The sequence below is a fragment of the Sorex araneus genome, chromosome 4 (genome assembly GCF_027595985.1).
Source record: "Sorex araneus isolate mSorAra2 chromosome 4, mSorAra2.pri, whole genome shotgun sequence".
In the NCBI taxonomy this organism is placed as follows: Eukaryota; Metazoa; Chordata; class Mammalia; order Eulipotyphla; family Soricidae; genus Sorex; species Sorex araneus.
The window spans coordinates 42,093,624-42,111,391 of record NC_073305.1 but is presented as its reverse complement, the minus strand read 5'-3'; the positions used below and the strand labels follow the sequence as shown (position 1 = coordinate 42,111,391).

Genomic DNA, 17,768 nt, shown 5'->3' with positions numbered 1-17,768 from the left:
CTAGCTGATTAATCCGAGGGAGTTTCTGCCAAAAAAAGTAAACAGTCACTCAAAACTACATGCTTTTTTGGTGCACATGCAATAATACAAATAACACTAGTGGTTTTACAGAAGCATAAGTCTGAAAATGACCCTAAGAAGGAAAGTGACCCTAAGAAGGAAAATGACCCTAAGAAGGAAAGGCTGGCACGCCACGGTGAAGTAAAATTATAATCAGGTGCAGCCAAGGAGGTAAGAAGCCCGGAACTATGGGACATGCCGAGGATCTAGGAGCACCCACAATCACTCAGAGCCCAGGCACAGGCATGTGATAGGATTTGGTGACTCTTTTCCTCAGTTAAGATTTTCTTTACCACTGTTTTCTTTTCCTTTTCTTGGGCCACTCCCAGCAATGCACAGGGGTTCATATGGGATAATGGTGATCAATGCTGGGTCGACCACATGCAAGGCAAATGCCCTATTCGCTGTACTACCACTACAGACCCAATACTTCTTTTTTATTTTAATCTTTGTTTTTAGGCCACATCCGGTGATACTCAGCACTTACTCCTGGTTCTGCGCTTAAGAATCACCCTTGAGGGGCTGGAGCGATAGCACAGCAGGTAGGGCGTTTGACTTGCACGCGGCTAACCCGGGTTCGAATCCCAGCATCCCATATGGTCCCCTGAGCACCGCCAGGAGTGATTCCTGAGTGTAGAACCAGGAGTAACCCCTGTGCATAGCCGGGTGTGACCCAAAAAGCAAAAAAAAAAAAAAAATAATCACCCCTGAGCCATGCCAGGACTGATTCTTGAGTACATGTAGTACTGGGGATCAATCCCAGGTCTGTCAAGTGCAAGGCAAGCGCTCTACCCGCTGAAATTTTTCTCCAGTCTTCTTTTTTTAAAAACCAACAATCTGGGTTCAAGCATGACATGGTTTAAAATTTTTATTAAAAACTAAAAACTAATAATGCTTAATTTTATCTTATGATTTCAAAGATTTCTTTTTATATACTAACCAATCCATACTATTAAGTAACACTTATGCACCTGTGTATCAAAAGTTAACCACTCAAAAATAGGTTATTTCATAAAACATTTAAAACTCTTTTAATGTTTATTTTCTTTTTTAGTTTAAAGCACTGTTATTTCTAGAAAGCTGCTCATTATAGGGTTTCGGGCATATAGCATTCCTCCACCAACCCCACCACCAGGGCGAACCTCCCTCCACTGACTGTCTGGTTCTCTTCCACTCCTCTTTAACAGACATTTTTTTGAAAGACGGGGAAGGGAAACAGTGGCAGTGCTGAGTGCTCCCAGCTTTGCACTCAGGAATCACTCCTAGGGGCTCAAAGAATCATACGGGATGCTGAGAACAGAACCCGACATATTCATACATCACCAAAGTGCTAGAGGACCACGGCCCCTACCACTTTTACTGCCCATCTGCCTAAGACATTTTATTGCTACTTCAAGTTTTACCTTTTCTTTTTCACGGCCAATCAAGGAAAATAAATACTCAAAACTTCGTGGAATTACCCCTCTCAGGTTATGAGAAAAATTATCAGACTCAGATGGTCCTAAAAGAAATGATAAAAAAATTACATATAAATTCATTTTTATACTATTACAGGAGTACTGCAAAATGTTAATACAAGACTACTTTATACTGCAATAAGATAACACACCGTAAAATCAGTTTCCTCTCTGTGCCCCAAATGAATTTAGTTTTTGTCTTTAAAGACCGCATAATAGAATCTACTAAAGAAAATGAGAACAGCCACCATAAGCCAATTTTTAAAGTTATTTTATAAGTTAAAAACCAAACTTGATGGGCTGGAGTGATAGTACAGTGGGTAAGGCGTTTGCCTTGCACGCGGCTGACCCAGGTTTGATCCCCAGCAACTCATGGTCCCCCGAGCACCACCAGAAGTAACCCCTGTGCATCGCTGGGTATAACCCAAAAAGCCAATAAAATAAAATAAACTTGAAACCTTTCCATCTGCCCAGCACCAAAATTAGCACAAATACCAACTAATTTAACTTCTCACATTACAACATTTGTTCTGAGGCTGAACTGTAGACACTGACTGTGTGGCCAAAGGCTAATCACATAACCTCTCAGACTTCTCAACTGATAATGTTAACAAACATTCCAGAGAGTAGATCAGAAATCAATGACAGAAGCAGGGTACTAAAGACTTCAGAAGATGGTGGTGGTGGGTATCTACTGACAAGAAATTCTGGTTTGTGTTGTGGCCATTAAGAGTTTACATTATATATAAAAATTCATTTAGCTCAACTCAAAACTGTTTTACTGCACAATTTCTTTGGGCTAAGCATTGAGCTGGGAACACGGCTGCAAATAGGGACCTTCCAATAAGGGAACTCACAGTCTCACAGAGGGCTAGGAAATATCACTCATCTTACACAGTAATTAAGCCCTCCCCAAAAGAGTACCACATGCTATCATTATAGAAAAGGTATATTAGGTCAGCAATCGTTTACTTACCCATCATAGTAAATGTTTTTCCTGAACCAGTCTGTCCACTGTTTAAAAAAAAAAAAGTTTTATCTCGTTTTTATACATAAGTTTAGAAAACTACTATCCAATGTAAACATGAATGACCTAATATATAAACTTCTGCACTAAAGCCTTGTTTTCTGTTTAAAAATCAGGGCCAATTGCTCAATACCTCTACTGCAAACCACAACACCCAAAAGGAGAGAATAAAAAGAGTGGGGTGGTTGGGGATGGGGTAGGGGTAGTGGGAGGGGATGCTGGGAACATTGGCGGGGGAGAATATGCACTGGTGGAGGAATGGGTAAACCATCGTTGTTAGGACTATAATGCAAACACAAAAGTTCATAAGTTTGTAACTGTACCCTACGGTGATTCACTAATAAAAAAAGTACCACCAAACATGCTACATATATCACATAAATAGCATATGCCAAAAGGTTTGCTGGTATTTTCTGTATTCTTTTCTAACATCTTACTCACTTTGTCTCTTAAAACAAATATTAAAGAAATATATTTTCAAGCTATTAAAAAAAAATCAGGGCCAAGAATAGGGGCTAGAGAGAGAGAGAAAAGTGGGTAAATCACTTGCCTTTCACACAGCCAACCCACATTCAATCCCCGGCATCTTGTATGGTCCCCCAAACCTCTCGAGAGTATTCCTGAGTGCAGATGAGTGCAGAACCTCTGGGTGTGGCCCAAAGTAAAGAAAAATTAAAGCCAAGAATGAAGCTCAGCGATGGAACCCATATCCTGTGTGTGAAACCCTCAGTTTGTCAGGGAGATGGCTCAAAGGGCTGCAGTGTATTTTCTGTATGTGGGAGACTCTGGGTTCAATACATAGCACTGCATGCTCCCCCTCAAAAATTACTCAAAAACAGGGCTAGTGGAGTACAGTGAGGGGGTAGGACGCTTGCACATACTCAACCCACTAAAACCCCAGCACCCTAATACAGTCCCCTGAGCACTACCAGGAGTGACCCCCAAACAAAAAAGGGATGGTGAAACTGTACATGTTAAGGCATGTGCGTTGTATGTAGCCGACTCAGGTTTGATTCCCAGGACCACATATGATCCCATGAGGGCTGGAGAGATAGTAAATCAAGTACTTGCAAGCAGCCAACCTGTATTTGATCCCTGGCATCCTATATGGTCCCCTGAGCACTACCAGGAATGATCCCTGAGAAGAGTCAGGAGTAAGACCTGAACACAGCAGCGCCCCCACCCCCACCACACACACACACACACACACACACACACACACACACACACACACACACACACACACGACAAAAAAGAAAAAAAAAGAAAAGAAAAAGCATGACATAAGAGTATGGGAACTTAGAAAAGGATCTGATACAACTTTTGAAAATGAGCTTTTGACAGAAAATTGTAAGACAGGAAAAAGAGAGAAATGTACAAAATACTATATACTACATTGGTTTCACAGAGGTATACAGTTTAACAATTCAATTCTGAAATGCTTTTATATAAAGTAGAACAAATAAACAGTGAATGACAGAAGGCAGGAACCAGATTTCTCACTCTCAGCAAGAGAGTTACACCAAGAGAAGGGAGGGCAGCAGGTCGAGGGTCCATGTGAGACCCTTGGTATGATCCCCAGCACCACTACCACCAAAAATGATAGAATGAAATGTGTGGATTCCAACTCTCCATCATATTCAAAGACCCTATTATGAACTCATGTTTAGCATTATATACAAATGAATAAATATAAAAATTATATAACTGAATGCGGATATATACCTACACACATACACACAACCATGGCTGTGAACATGATTGTTTTTATTACCTAGTTCTTTCTGTGGAGAAATCTCTAGAGGTGATTAACACTTCAGAAGCAACAAGCATATACAGTGCCCTAATCTTCCTTTCTAAATGTCATTCTCCAATAAAAAGAGTAAGAGTTCACTGGGAATACATTTAATTCTAGATCTGAAATGGGGAAAATACAAGGTGAGTCTAAATAAATAAATAAATAATAAAGCACCTTGTAGCATGATAAAGTAAGTGCTCAAACTATAAGATTTAACATGTCAAAGGGACACAGAAACCAACGCTGAATAGCTCCCAATGATCAAACCAGATCAATCTGAGGAAGAGAAATTACTAATTATACAGTATTAGATTATATAGCCCAAAGTATAAAATGTAAGTCCACGACATAAAAATGAATAAATCCGGAATAAGAGACAAATCCTTATAACGAAGCAGATATTGTCCACAAAATCGAACTCAACCATCTGCACTTTAATCAGTCGTGTGGCATCAGGCTAAACAATGGAACCCTGAGTAAATCCTTAAAACAGAGTATCTGTCCTTGCTAACAATTAGAGGAGTTGTGACTAGGGGAGAAGAATCAGAGCTAAGTGTTGTTGGTTTGCAGAGAGGTGATGGGGTACAAGGCAAGAAGTCTGGGTGATCTCTAGAACGTGGAAAGCCAAGGAAACACATTCTTCCCTAGAGTTTTCAGAGAGGAACATGGATCTGCAGATGCCGATTTTCTGCTTAGTGAAGTCGGTGTCACGCTTGACTTAAAACTATAATAAATGCATATCACTTCAAAACACTAAATCTAATTTGTTACATCAGCCACAGAAAAGAAAGAGAAGCACCCCTTGTGGGAAGAGGCAACTTACTAGGCGAAGATGGTGCCATTGTAACCGCTCATGCAGGACTCCACAATGCCTTTGGCCACAGTTGAGAAGACTGACTCCTAGAAAAGCACCACACATGTTAACTAGTCACAAAGACAAAACGAATATTCCTTAATTATTCTACCGAGTAACAATAAAAAATACATGCTTGGCAATAAACCTGTTATTTAACATTTTAAAAAATAAAAATATTTTCCTAAGCCACATTCTGCAATATAACAAAAAAAAATTGTAAGGGCCAAAGCGATAGTATAGCAGCAGTAAGACGCCTGGGTCCAACCCATGTTGAGGCCCACCAAGGAGTGAGCCTGCACAGTCTGGTGTGTCCCCAAACAAAAACAAGAAAAACAACTAAAACTTACGTCATGTATTCAGCCACAATTCCAGCGCTCAACAGCTACATACAGTTCATGCATTTGAGAAAACTAAGTTCTAAATTTGATTTACTATTAAATAATCACATGAGGCTAGGAGCTATTGTTGCGGGCAATGTGGATAAAGGAAATTTTCTCACTGCCAATTTTTTTTTTTTTTTTTTTTTTGCTTTTTTGGGTCACACCCAGTGATGCACAGGGGTTACTCCTGGCTCATGCACTCAGGAATTACTCCTGGCGGTGCACCATATGGGATGCGGGGAATCAAACCTGGGTTGGCCGAGTGCAAGGCAAACACCCTACCCACTGTGCTATCGCTCCAGCCCCACTCACAGTCAAATCCTATTGGCTAGTATTAGATCTTAACTAAACTGTCCTTAAATAGAGGAGCAGTTATTGAAACCAGAGTTATGTATCTCTCTGCTATAAAGGGACCATTCTCCCCCCAAATTCACATGCTGAAAGACTCATTCCCAAAGTGAAGTTATCTGAAGATGGAGATGGCCAAGGTTATTAAGTGCTGAGTGTGGAGGCCTCAAGGTGGGAGCAGTACACTTACAAACAGGGGAATGTAAGAGAACTTGCTTTCTCTCTTATCCACGTGAGGACACAGCAAGAAGATAGATTTTTACAAGCCAGGAAACATACTCTCATGGACCCAACCTACTGACTTGATCTTGGACTGTCAAAGACTCCAAATGAACCATCTACAAGCTCATTTACAATAGATCAGTGTTGCTTAAGTCTATGATATTTTTTTATAGCAGCCAAAACTAAGAGACATTTCTTTTTTCTTTTTTTAGGGGGACGGGGTGTGGGGAAGGGTCCACACCTGGCGGCAGTGCTAAGGAATTACTCTGACCGTATAAGATGCTGGGGATGGAGCCTGGGTCAACTGCATGCAAGGGAAACGGGCTCCCTGTTCTAAAGCTCCGGCCCCTAAAACACAGTTCTTAGACCAGGTCATTCAAATGATGTACTTATCAAATAGTGAAGTGGCTCTGAAAAGCTGACCTTCAAGAACCTTTATCACTAAACAGAGAAAATACACAAAGCAGGCTTATGTCATTCTGCTAGATAATTTGATGAAGAAAAATATTAACAACTAAATTTAAAGTATTTGGGAAATGTTTGAACTTCCTAATTCAAATGAGAGATCAGAAAGGAAATATTCAGGGCCAGAGCAACAGCATAGCAGGGAGGGGCACTTGCCTTACACATGGCCAATCTGGGTTCGATCCCCGGCACCACATACGGTCCACCAAGACCATCAGATGGAGCGATCCCTGGAGTGTAGAGCCAGGAGTAATCCAAGCATCGCCAGGTATGGCCCCACCCTTCCACCCCCCCCCCCCAAGAGAATCTTCCATGTCTCAAGTAGGAAGTTCAAGTTTCTAAATGATCATACCTGAGTAGTGCCGATGTCTGCAACATGATCAAAGGTGAAGACCTTGGGCTCAGGGTTAGAGTGCAGCCGGAGAGTCGTAGATGAGAGCACGGATAAGCATAAATTTTGCTCTCCATCAGCGAGTCCAGAGCTCTCTTTGGGTGGACGAATCCGTACAAAAACTTTGATGGCATCATCACCTTCATTGCTAAAGATAGATAAATATATAAAAAAGATGCAATTAAGTTCACTAGAGAAAACTTGTATATTTCTCTTTAGGGAGGGTGGGATGGGCATGGCGGGGGAGTGTTGAGGATTTAGGGCCCCATCTGGCAGTGCTCAGGGCTTACTTCTGATTTCTGTACTGAGAGATCACCCGTAGTGGTGCTCAGGGTACCCTATGTGATGCAGGGGATGAAACTCCCAGTCTGTTGTAAGCAAGGCAAGAACCTTACCACTGTACTGTCTCTCCAGCCCTCAGAGGTCTTTTTTCGTACTCAGGTTTCCCTCAATAAAACCCAAGATCTACGCATTAACATGTACCTCTTTTACAGTTTTTGTTTGTGTGAGTCATGCTGCCGATCAAACCCAGGGGGTCTCACACCTGCAAGACAAGTGCTCTACTCTGAGCCACACCCCCAGCCCTAACATTTCCCTCTTTGAATGAATTTGACATGGGCTCGCTCTTCAAACCTGGTCTCTGTTGAACACGTATCTCTGTTGCTTGTCTCTAAGCTTCTTTGCTCATTTCCACCCATGAGAAGCCTATGTTCTCTATAGAACAAATACTTCTCTCTTTCTTTTCCTTCGCATCTTTCTAGTTTCAATAAAAACTTTCTTGCTCTGAAAAAAAAAATTATGGTCCATATGGTCCCCTGAGCACCGCCAGGAGTAATTCCTGAGTGCAGAGCCAGGAGTAACCCCTGTGAATCACCAGGTGTGACCCAAAAAGAAAAAAAAAATAAAGAAGTCATCTGTGATAATTCTCAAAGCAGGACTTAAAGCACTATCATCGAGTGCATTTCAGATGGCTCTTGTGAAACAAAGCCTTTATTGCTTTGTTTCACAAGAGCCATCTGAAATGCACTCGATGATAGTGCTTTAAGTCCTGCTTTGAGAATTATCACAGATGACTTCTTTTCTTTTTTTTCTTTTTGGGTCACACCTGGCAGTGCACAAGGGTTACTCCTGGTTCTGCACTCAGGAATCACCCCTGGCGGTGCTCAGGGGACCATATGGGATGCTGGGAATCGAACTCAGTTTGGCCACGTGCAAGGCAAACGCCCTACCCGCTGTGCTATTGCTCCAGCCCCCAAGACTTGCTTCTTAATTAGCAGTAAATCATCCCAAGGCTGACTTATGTTAATGATTCTGTCTTTTAATAAGAAATGGGAGATGATAGTGCTTGGGGAATGTGGGAGAATGATGCAATACCCCCACCCACCCTCCACAGACTACCAAGTAGCGAAAAGCCAAGCTTTAATACAATTACCACTTGCTAATGATGGCTAATAATTTAGAAATATTGCTATCCTGATCCATTATGTCACCAACAGGTATTTACTTACCTTGCTTGGTTCAATTGGCAATTTGCAGCACTGCGTAATTCAGCTGGAGGTGGGGGGGGGGGAGAAAGACAAGAAGTCATTTAACGTGCTAAAAAGTGCAGTCTATAAACCCCATGCCATGTGGCCAGCTCCTCAGTTTCCCAACAATCCTCTCGTCTTCTCAGTTGAGCACTGTATGATCCACGCCTGGATCTGCCCCTCTCTTCCATCCTTACATGCTCTATGGGGATGATGTCCCCTCTAATGCTTTGTAATTAAGTACTCTGTAATTACAAAGCATTTAATACAAAGCTTTAAATACTTTTTATGCACTGAGGATACCCAAATTGATACCTTTGCCCTCTAGAATTCTCCTAAGTGAGCCCTAGCCCCTTAAAAATTGCCTACTTGTCCTCTGTAAATTAGATGTCCAATAAGCAATGCTTCTACTTGAAGGCACCCAAAACCCAATTTCTGATCCCATCTCCACCGCAAATGTGCTTCTCCATCTCAAATAAAGACAGCGTTACCATTCCAACCTTTCGGCAAGACAGACTCATAAGTCTTGACTCCGGAGGCTGCCACCCACCCCCAGGAACTGAAACTGGTGAAATTTTAACAACTTTAGGTGCTCCTATAGGCAAACAGCCAAGAAGAAAGATCTCTTCAACAGAAATCTAGGAATTTTCAGAAGAGAAGTCGGTTGCATCTGAACCAAGATCACTCCCTGCTCCCAGCACCAGGAGTTGGTGCTCCCCTGGGAGCCTGCTCTCTGTGCCAGGAGTTGGACCCATCAGCTAAGGACACAGAACAGTCCCCCGCCCTCTGTTCCTTCCTGCAGGATTTCCTCCCTGGCTGTGAGGGCTCAGGTGAGACTGTGGCTTACATAGCAAGTTTTCTTGGGGCCAAAGCAATGGTAAGGCTCTTGCCTTGGCGGCCAACTAGGGTTCAATTCCTGGCATCCTATACAATCCCCCAAGACGAGAGGAGTCATTCCTGAGGCAGAGCCAGGAAGCCCCTGACATCACAGGCTGTGGCCCAACCCCAACCCTCACCCACCACAGAAAAGAAGAAAGAAAGAAAGAAAGAAAGAAAGAAAGAAAGAAAGAAAGAAAGAAAGAAAGAAAGAAAGAAAGAAAGAAAGAAAGAAAGAAAGAAAGAAAGAAAGAAAGAAAGAGAGAGAAAGAGAGAGAGAAAGAGAGAAAGAAAGAAAGAAAGAAAGAAAGAAAGAAAGAAAGAAAGAAAGAAAGAAAGAAAGAAAGAAAGAAAGAAAGAAAGAAAGAAAGAAAGAGAGGGAGGGAAAGAGAAAGAGAGAAGGAAAGAAAAAGAAAGAAAGAAAGAAAGAAAGAAAGAAAGAAAGAAAGAAAGAAAGAAAGAGAAAGAGAGAGGGAGAGAGGGAAAGAGAAAAAGAGAAGGAAAGAAAAAGAAAGAAAGAAAGAAAGAAAGAAAGAAAGAAAGAAAGAAAGAAAGAAAGAAAGAAAGAAAGAAAGAAAGAGAGGGAGAGAGGGAAAGAGAAAGAGAGAAGGAAAGAAAAAGAGAAAGAAAAGAAAGAAAGAAAGAAAGAAAGAAAGAAAGAAAGAAAGAAAGAAAGAAAGAAAGAAAGAAAGAAAGAAAGAAAGAAAGAAAGAAAGAGAAAAAGCGCACAGCAGCATAGCATAGAGGCAGAGCCAGGAAACCCCTGAACATCGCAGGCTATGGCCCAACCCCAACCCTCACCCACCACAGGAAAGAAAAGGAAAGAAGAAAGAAAGAAAGAAAACAAAGAAAGAAAGAAAGAAAGAAAGAAAGAAAGAAAGAAAGAAAGAAAGAAAGAAAGAAAGAAAGAAAGAAAGAAAGAAAGAAAGAAAGAGAGAGAAAGAGAGAGAAAGAAAGAGAGAAAGAAAGAAAGAAAAGAAAGAGAGAGAAAGAGAGAAAGAAAGAAAGAAAGAAAAGAAAGAGAGAGAGGAAAGAAAGAAAGAAAGAAAGAAAGAAAGAAAGAAAGAAAGAAAGAAAGAAAGAAAGAAAGAAAGAAAGAAAGAAAGAAAGAAAGAAGAGAGAAAGAGAGAAAGAGAGAGAAAGAAAGAGAGAAAGAAAGAAAGAAAAGAAAGAGAGAGAAAGAGAGAAAGAAAGAAAGAAAGAAAAGAAAGAGAGAGAAAGAGAGAAAAAGAAAGAAAGAAAGAAAGAAAGAAAGAAAGAAAGAAAGAAAGAAAGAGAGAAAGAGAGAGAAAGAAAGAGAGAAAGAAAGAAAGAAAAGAAAGAGAGAGAAAGAGAGAAAGAAAGAAAGAAAAGAAAGAGAGAGAAAGAGAGAAAGGAAAGAAAGAAAGAAAGAAAGAAAGAAAGAAAGAAAGAAAGAAAGAAAGAAAGAAAGAAAGAGAGAGAAAGAGAGAGAAAGAAAGAGAGAAAGAAAGAAAGAAAAGAAAGAGAGAGAAAGAGAGAAAGAAAGAAAGAAAGAAAAGAAAGAGAGAGAAAGAGAGAAAGAAAGAAAGAGAAAGAAAGAAAGAAAGAAAGAAAGAAAGAAAGAAAGAAAGAAAGAAAGAAAGAAAGAAAGAAAGAAAGAAAGAAAGAAAGAAAGAAAGAAAGAAAGAAAGAAAGAAAGAAAGAAAGAGAGAGAGAGAGAAAAAAGCGCAGAGCCGCATAGCATAGAGGCAGAGCCAGGAAACCCCCGAACATCGCAGGCTATGGCCCAACCCCACCCTGGGAGCGACCCCGGCTCGGAGGAAGCCCAGCCCACAGGAGCTTCAAAGGGGGCGGCTGCCTGCCTGGCGATGTAAACAGACGCTCTGACCCCAGCCCGGATCCCAGTTCCTTCGCCTTCAGCCCCAAACCTGCCCGACCCACAGAGCGGCGGTGCGCGGAGCACAGCAGACACCCCAGCCCGGGACGGTTCGGTCCGCTCATCATTCCCGGAAAGCCCGTCGCGGAGGGCAAAGGCGCCGGCTAAGGGGCGGCCGGCGCGCACAGTGCGGGGCTCGGAGAGCGAGTGGCCCACCCAGGACCGGGCCACCCAGGGGAAAACGCGAAGGTGTGCCCGGAGGGAGCGGGCCACGAGACCACGGGAAGGAAGGGGGGAGGGAGGGGGGAGGAAAAGAAGGAGGGGGGAAAGAAGGGAAGGAGAAAGGGACGGGGGGAAGGAGGATAGGAAGGAGGGAAGGAAGGAAGGAAAAAAGGAGGGAGGGAGGGAAGGAGGGAGGAAGAAAGGAAGGGAGGAAGGAGGGGAGGAGGGGAGGCCGCCCGGCCCCGGGAGAACGTGCGGACGCGGCGCAGTGGCCGCGCGCACCCGGAGCGCGCTCCTGCAGAGGGGCCGGACGGCGCTGCAGCCCGAGGCTCCGGCTCTGGGTTCGCCGCGCAGCCCCAGCGCCTAAAACCCAGAGCCCCGGGTGTTCCCCGCCGGCCGCCCCGTCCCCCCACTCCCCTGCCCCCCGCCCCCACGCACTACAAGGCCCGATCGGCAGGTCCGTGAGGGGCGGCGCGGGGCAACCGAACGCCCCCTGCGACTCGCGGGGAGCCCGTGGCCTCACGAGGCGGCGGCGCTTGACTTACTCTTGCAGCCCGGCGCCATGGCGGCCCCAGCAGCCTGACTCCGGGTCCAGCGCAGCCGAGCCTCCACTCCCCCGCCCGATCGCGCCGGACGCCGAGCTCCAGCCCCAAGCAAGATGGCCGCGTATTTAAATTTGGCGCCCGGCGGAACGTTGACGCCGGGACGGGGGCCGCCATGTTGCCCGGCGCGGGGCGGGGCGGCGTGACGTCACTCCCGGCGCCGTCTGCAGGCGACTCTCCCGAGCCTCTGGATGCCCGCAGCGGCCATGAGCAAGCGGAACCAAGTGTCGTACGTGCGGCCCGCCGAGCCGACTTTCCTGGCCCGCTTCAAAGAGCGGGTCGGCTACAGGGAAGGACCCACCGTAGAAACCAAGGTGAGCCTGGGCCCGTCGCGTTTCCCGGCTTCCGCCAGCACCGGAAGCCCAGGTGTGGATGGACAGGACCCGCCGCGCGCCGGCTCGCCGCCCCCTTGGGGGTAACATTGGGACCTCAGGCTGGTCAGCCTCGGCTGCAGCCTCTGGGCCAGTGAAGCTCTTTGCCATTGTCCCGGAAAATGAGGTGACTCCGGTGGAGCGTCTGGTCCTTGGTAGATACTTAATTCACTTTCCTGCCTCTCGTCTCTTCGCTTCGACGCTGTTGTTTACTAGCGTGGTGGTCGCGTCGTGCAGTTTTCCAGATCACTGGAGTCCACTAGGTCAAACAGTCCGAGGACCCGAGTTGGGAGATGTTAGAGAGAGAAAGAGTATGTGCAAGAGCACCCAGGAAGAGAGAGAGATCACTCAATAAGAAGGCTGTTGTGTTTGGGAGATGGCATCTGCACCCTGGGCCAAACCTTGGACGGGAGAGACAGCTCAAGGCGCTGAGCAGACCCGGGGCTCAGAACCCAACAGAGTATCCCCCAGTCTCCCACCCACTGGGAGCAATGCAGGATGTGGCCCAAAAACAAGATCCAAGGCTCAAGTCACATAAGGTTTAGTAGAAGAAACAATTGATTTTTTGTGCATTTACTCAATCTGCTAAGTAGGTATTAAACCCAAGATTATTGGGAAGTATAGGGAGGTAGCCCATCCCAACTCCGAGAAAGCCTGGAGATTTTAGTCATAAAATGTGCATACCCAAATTTTTAGCAGATTATATCTTGATGAGGTCTGTCCTGAGACAGTGGATTCATGGACTCAGGCCAGGGATACGGCAGTGATTTTGGACTGTGGAAGCAAGCATCTGTCGGGGGCTCTGTTTGGGCCAGCACCAGGCCAACCCACCCTCCTCTGATTTACTCTGGTCTGTTCAACTGTGCACAGGTCTCAGATTAATTGTGGCTTTTGATCTCTTTCAATATTTATTCATGGGTTTCTGAAGTAAAGCCAATAAATGAGCTTGTATAGCTGAGTCGTAGGTGGTTTGTGGGTGTGGTACCCAAACACCTAACTTTTGGCCATTTAATTTCTTGGTAAACTTGGTCCCAAGTTGTTAGGGTCCAGCCAGAGGCACAGTGGCAATTTGGGGGTATCATGAAGCCTGAAGGCATCATTAGGCTGCTGATGCATTCACCCCACAGGTACAGGTTGACCTGTACAGGTGGCACCATACCTCCCCCAAAAATGTTGAATTCTTTTGTTTCGTTTTTGGGTTCTACCCAGCAGTGCTCAGGAGACCATTAAGTGCTGCTATGCAACATACCATATGCACTGTACAATCTCTCTGGTCCCTGAGACGTCATATTCTTTGACACTTCTTGCCCTGCCTCATATCTGCCTTCAACAGGCCACCTCATATTTTAAGACCTTTGAAAACACTCATCCGAAAGTTAATGCTTTGTTCTTTTCTTTGTTTTTCCCATATCATATCCAAAATAGTTGTCTTTGTTATTTTCTTCACTTTTCCCATATTGTATCTGAAAAATCCATTGTTTTGTATTGCAATTATATGCTGTTGTGTCTCTTCACTGCCAAATTGAACTGAGTTCATTTCATAATACTGTATTTTCTTAGCATGTAGCACAGTGGCTGGTACCAAATGATACATGAGCTGTGGGCATGTATATGAGTTATATGACCGTGCTTACCATCAGGCAAGTCTCCACAGAGCAACAGTATACACTTAATCTTGAGCATGGATAAATTAGTAGGCAGAGCTGAAGGAACATCCTTAGGGAAGATGGGGAAATAGTGAGTCGTGGCCTTTCTGTAGAGGTGACTGATGAACTGATGGAGGTGGAGCCATATGGACTGTTTTCTAGGCAACAGAAAGCCAAAATTGGTTCATGATATTAAGAAATTGAGTGACTTCCCCAGAACTAAAAATCAGTAATGGCCAAAAGAATGAAGTTTGAGAAGAAGGACATGAATACAGCATTGAGGAGAATATGGGGCCTATATTTTAAAGTCTGCTTGAGGTTAGGACCTAGTCATGAGTATATGTGCACAGTTAAGCACCTTGAAGATTATACTGTAGAAATAAGTAATATCCTTTGGTGAGGAGGGTTTCCAGTTAAAATCAATGATTTGGGTTTATTCAGTTGTGGAGAGCCTCCATGGGACCGTGCTTCGTGAACACCTGTTTCTTGTTGGTTGCACCGTGCTTTGTGAACAACACCTGATGGGGAATCAGGATGTCTTGTCATGCTCACAAGTTTTGGCTAGTTTATCAGCTACAGACACTTGAGGGCAAACAAGCAGGGAGAGGTAGATAAGGAGGGAAGTCACCTAGCTAGTCGGTTCCCCCTCATGCGTCCCTTTTTCCTCCTCCTCGTTTCCCCCTCGTTCCCGTTTCTTCCCTAATGCATGAGAAAGTTCCTGAATAAATCGCAGCCAGAAGGATCTCTGAGTTGTGTGTTTCTTCGCTGGTCGAAGCGGCGCGCGACATTCAGTCAAACTTTTCCATACAGAGATACCTTGTGTTGTTGTGTTTGAGAAACTATACTTAGCAAATTTATCAGTAAAATCATCATTCCTAGTGATCTGTTAAAAGAAGTTTCATGTGAAGCATTATATATGTAGAATCATCTTATTTGCCTTGAGAGTTATTTCAGAAGTGGCTTTGAACTGCCCTCATGTCTGTCCTGGGATTGTTTTCTAGTTGGTAGTGGAATTAACCAGATCACTTTCCTATATCCTTTGTTAAAAGTACTGCAGTACTCAGGGCCTATTCCTGGCAGGCCTGGGAGACCATATGAGGTGCTAGTGATTAAATCTGGTCAGTCACGTGTAAGGCAAGTGCCCTATCCCTGTACTGTTGTTCCCCCAAAGTACTTGCTAATTACCTACTTGTGTTCAGTTATTGGATAGACTTGGCCAGTTTAGTGTGTATACCTTTCAGCCCAGCCCCCACCTTCTCATTTTAATAATGACAGTTTCTCACAGCGACAGTAGTTATGTTTATTTGAAGTCAACAAATATATTGTATTGTGTTTTCCCCTAGAGAATCCAGCCTCAGCTCCCAGATGAAGATGGTGATCAAAGTGACAAAGAAGATGAACAACCCCAAGTGGTGGTTTTAAAAAAGGGAGACTTGTCAGCTGAAGAAGTCATGAAAATTAAAGCAGAAATAAAGGCTGCCAATGCAGGTATTTAGGGCTGGATAGATAGTACAGTGGGTAGGGAGCTTGCCTTGGATGTAGCAGACCCAGGTTCAATCTCTGGCATCCCATATAGTCCACAGTGCACCACCAAGAGTAATTTCTGAGTGTATAGCCAGGAGTAACCCCTGAGCATTGCTGGGTGTGGCCCAAAACCACACCTGAACCCTCCCCCCCCATTAAAAAAAAGGATTCATTTTGTTTTGTCTTTGAAGAAACTAGTCCTAGATTGATACTTGGGCTCTAACATTTAACCAGGTATGGGACCATGATCAAATCATTTTACCTCTTGGCCTTTGTTACAAAAACTGGTGGCAATAATTGTACCAACTTTACTGGGTTATTATGAAGATTAAAAGTGAACTTTTTTGTTTTTTGTTTGGGGGCCACACCCATTGATGCTCAGGGGTTACTCCTGAGTCTGCACTCAGGAATGACTCCTGGCAGTGCTTTGGGGAACCATATGGGATGTTGGGGAATTGAAAATGGGTCAACCGCATGTCACACACACACACACACACACACACACCACCCCCCACCCCACCCCAAAACACAGTAGTTGGGGTTATTAGTTCCTTAATGCTGCAGTCAGTGACTGCATGTCTTTGGAGAAGGCCAAACTGACTTGATGCAAGGATATCCTTGGCTATAGTATGAGATTTTCTTGCCATTGAACACTTTGATAAAGGCAAAATAATGAGAAGAAAGTTCTTTAACTCTTGTTTTTCCTGCAGATGAAGAACCAGCTTCAGCTGATGGGAGAATCATGTACCGAAAGCCAACGAAGCGTTCTTCAGATGGAAAGAACTGTGGTTTAACAGCAAGCTCAAAAAAGAAGAAGACTAACGAAGATGAAGTCAATAAGCAGGACTCTGTGAAAAAGAACTCACAAAAACAAGTCAAAAACAGTAGTCTCCTTTCTTTTGGCAATGAAGATGAAAATGAATAATTTTAAGTGTTTTGGACTTAAATCATCTTTAGAATATATTGGGAACTTTTTTAAAATAACATTTCTTCTTACTGTAAAGAAAAGACATTATAGAAAATACAGGAAAAAATTAGTAAAAAAGTTACCTACAATACCCCCCCACACCTGAAGTAACAGTAACAAACCGTTGATGTTAAGTACTGATTTTTTTGTTCTCTGGGTGGGGCCACATGCAGCAGTGCTCTGGCTCTGCCCCACTCAGGGATCGCCTCTGATGGGGCCCAGGGAACCATATGTGGTGCCAGGACAAGCGCCCTACCTGTACTATAGCTCTAGCCCCAACATTGTATTTTGATACTGCCTGGTGTAATTATGTAAGTAAATTTGTACATCTTTTTAACAAAACTGAGCTTTTGTTTTCTGCCCTGCTTCTCATTTGACATTACGTTGTGGGCATTTTCCTGGGTCAGTAAAATTCAGAACTGCAGAGATTTTGTAACTAAACAGACCCCCTCTGTATCATCCTAATTAGCAGAACTGCCACAAGAGACAAGTGGCTCCTGTATGAGTAAGGATCCAATATGAAGGATCCAGATAGAAGTGAGGCTCTATTTTAATGTGTAACAGAGCAACTATCAGGTAATTGGTTTAATTTTGCTAAATTAAGGACCTACTGGGTTTTTCTATACAAAAACAGGTAGTTTAGCAAACACGGCTTTTCTCTTGTCTAGAGCATAGAGTTGAAACCTAGGAATAGTGGAGCTATGTTTAGGTCAAAAGAAGGCAACCACTAGTCCAGATGGTTCTGATTATTTCTTTAGAATGAATTGTTGGAATCAGAATTACTGGGTAAAGACATTTGAATATTTTTTTAAACTTTGATATCAGTCTACATTCAAAATGCTTTCTAGAGTCTGCTGTGTGCGCACACACACACACACACACACACACACACACACACACACACACACACACACATATTCATTTACTTGGTACAAGACTCTCCTTCACTTCTTCCCGGATAACAGTACCAGCCTTGGAATGACACCAGCCTTTACATTTTTTTTTCATCTTGCTAATTTAATCTGGTGTTTAACAGTAAAACGTAATTGTTTTGCTTTATATACCAAAGAGGCTAAACTTTCAAATGTTAGTGCCATTTCTTGAATTAACTTTTTATTCATTTTCTATATTTTCCTTGCTAACTTTTAATTTCATATTTTTGTTTCAAATCTGTGTCCAATACAGAGTCACTT

At 43.6% G+C, this 17,768-nt stretch overlaps 2 protein-coding genes across 2 annotated transcripts in view; one reads left to right on the top strand and one right to left on the bottom strand.

The window, feature by feature from the left end:
• The window catches only part of KIF15 (kinesin family member 15), a 51,628-nt gene extending 39,529 nt beyond the window's left edge, over positions 1–12,099 (bottom strand). The window contains exons 1-6 of the mRNA XM_055136561.1: positions 12,011–12,099; positions 8,513–8,555; positions 6,966–7,152; positions 5,166–5,242; positions 2,494–2,531; positions 1,464–1,561 (exon numbers count right to left, since the gene is read on the bottom strand). Coding sequence (XP_054992536.1) covers positions 1,464–1,561; positions 2,494–2,531; positions 5,166–5,242; positions 6,966–7,152; positions 8,513–8,555; positions 12,011–12,029 — 462 coding nt within the window. The 5' untranslated portion in view covers positions 12,030–12,099. The remainder of the gene's footprint in view (positions 1–1,463; positions 1,562–2,493; positions 2,532–5,165; positions 5,243–6,965; positions 7,153–8,512; positions 8,556–12,010) is intronic.
• Positions 12,100–12,216: 117 nt separating this feature from the next.
• On the top strand, positions 12,217–17,467 carry KIAA1143 (KIAA1143 ortholog). Its single transcript, XM_004614532.2, has 3 exons — positions 12,217–12,381; positions 15,428–15,572; positions 16,319–17,467. Exons 1-3 carry the CDS (start codon positions 12,259–12,261, stop codon positions 16,531–16,533), a joined length of 483 nt encoding a protein of 160 aa, XP_004614589.2. The 5' UTR covers positions 12,217–12,258; the 3' UTR covers positions 16,534–17,467.
• Positions 17,468–17,768: the final 301 nt, after the last annotated feature.

Coding starts and splice junctions, on each gene's coding strand:
- KIAA1143 (XM_004614532.2), top strand. CDS start 12,259: ATGCCCGCAGCGGCCATGAGCAAGCGGAACCAAGTGTCGTACGTGCGG. Junction 12,382..15,427: donor GACCCACCGTAGAAACCAAG/GTGAGCCTGGGC, acceptor GTTTTCCCCTAG/AGAATCCAGCCTCAGCTCCC. Junction 15,573..16,318: donor AATAAAGGCTGCCAATGCAG/GTATTTAGGGCT, acceptor TTTTTCCTGCAG/ATGAAGAACCAGCTTCAGCT.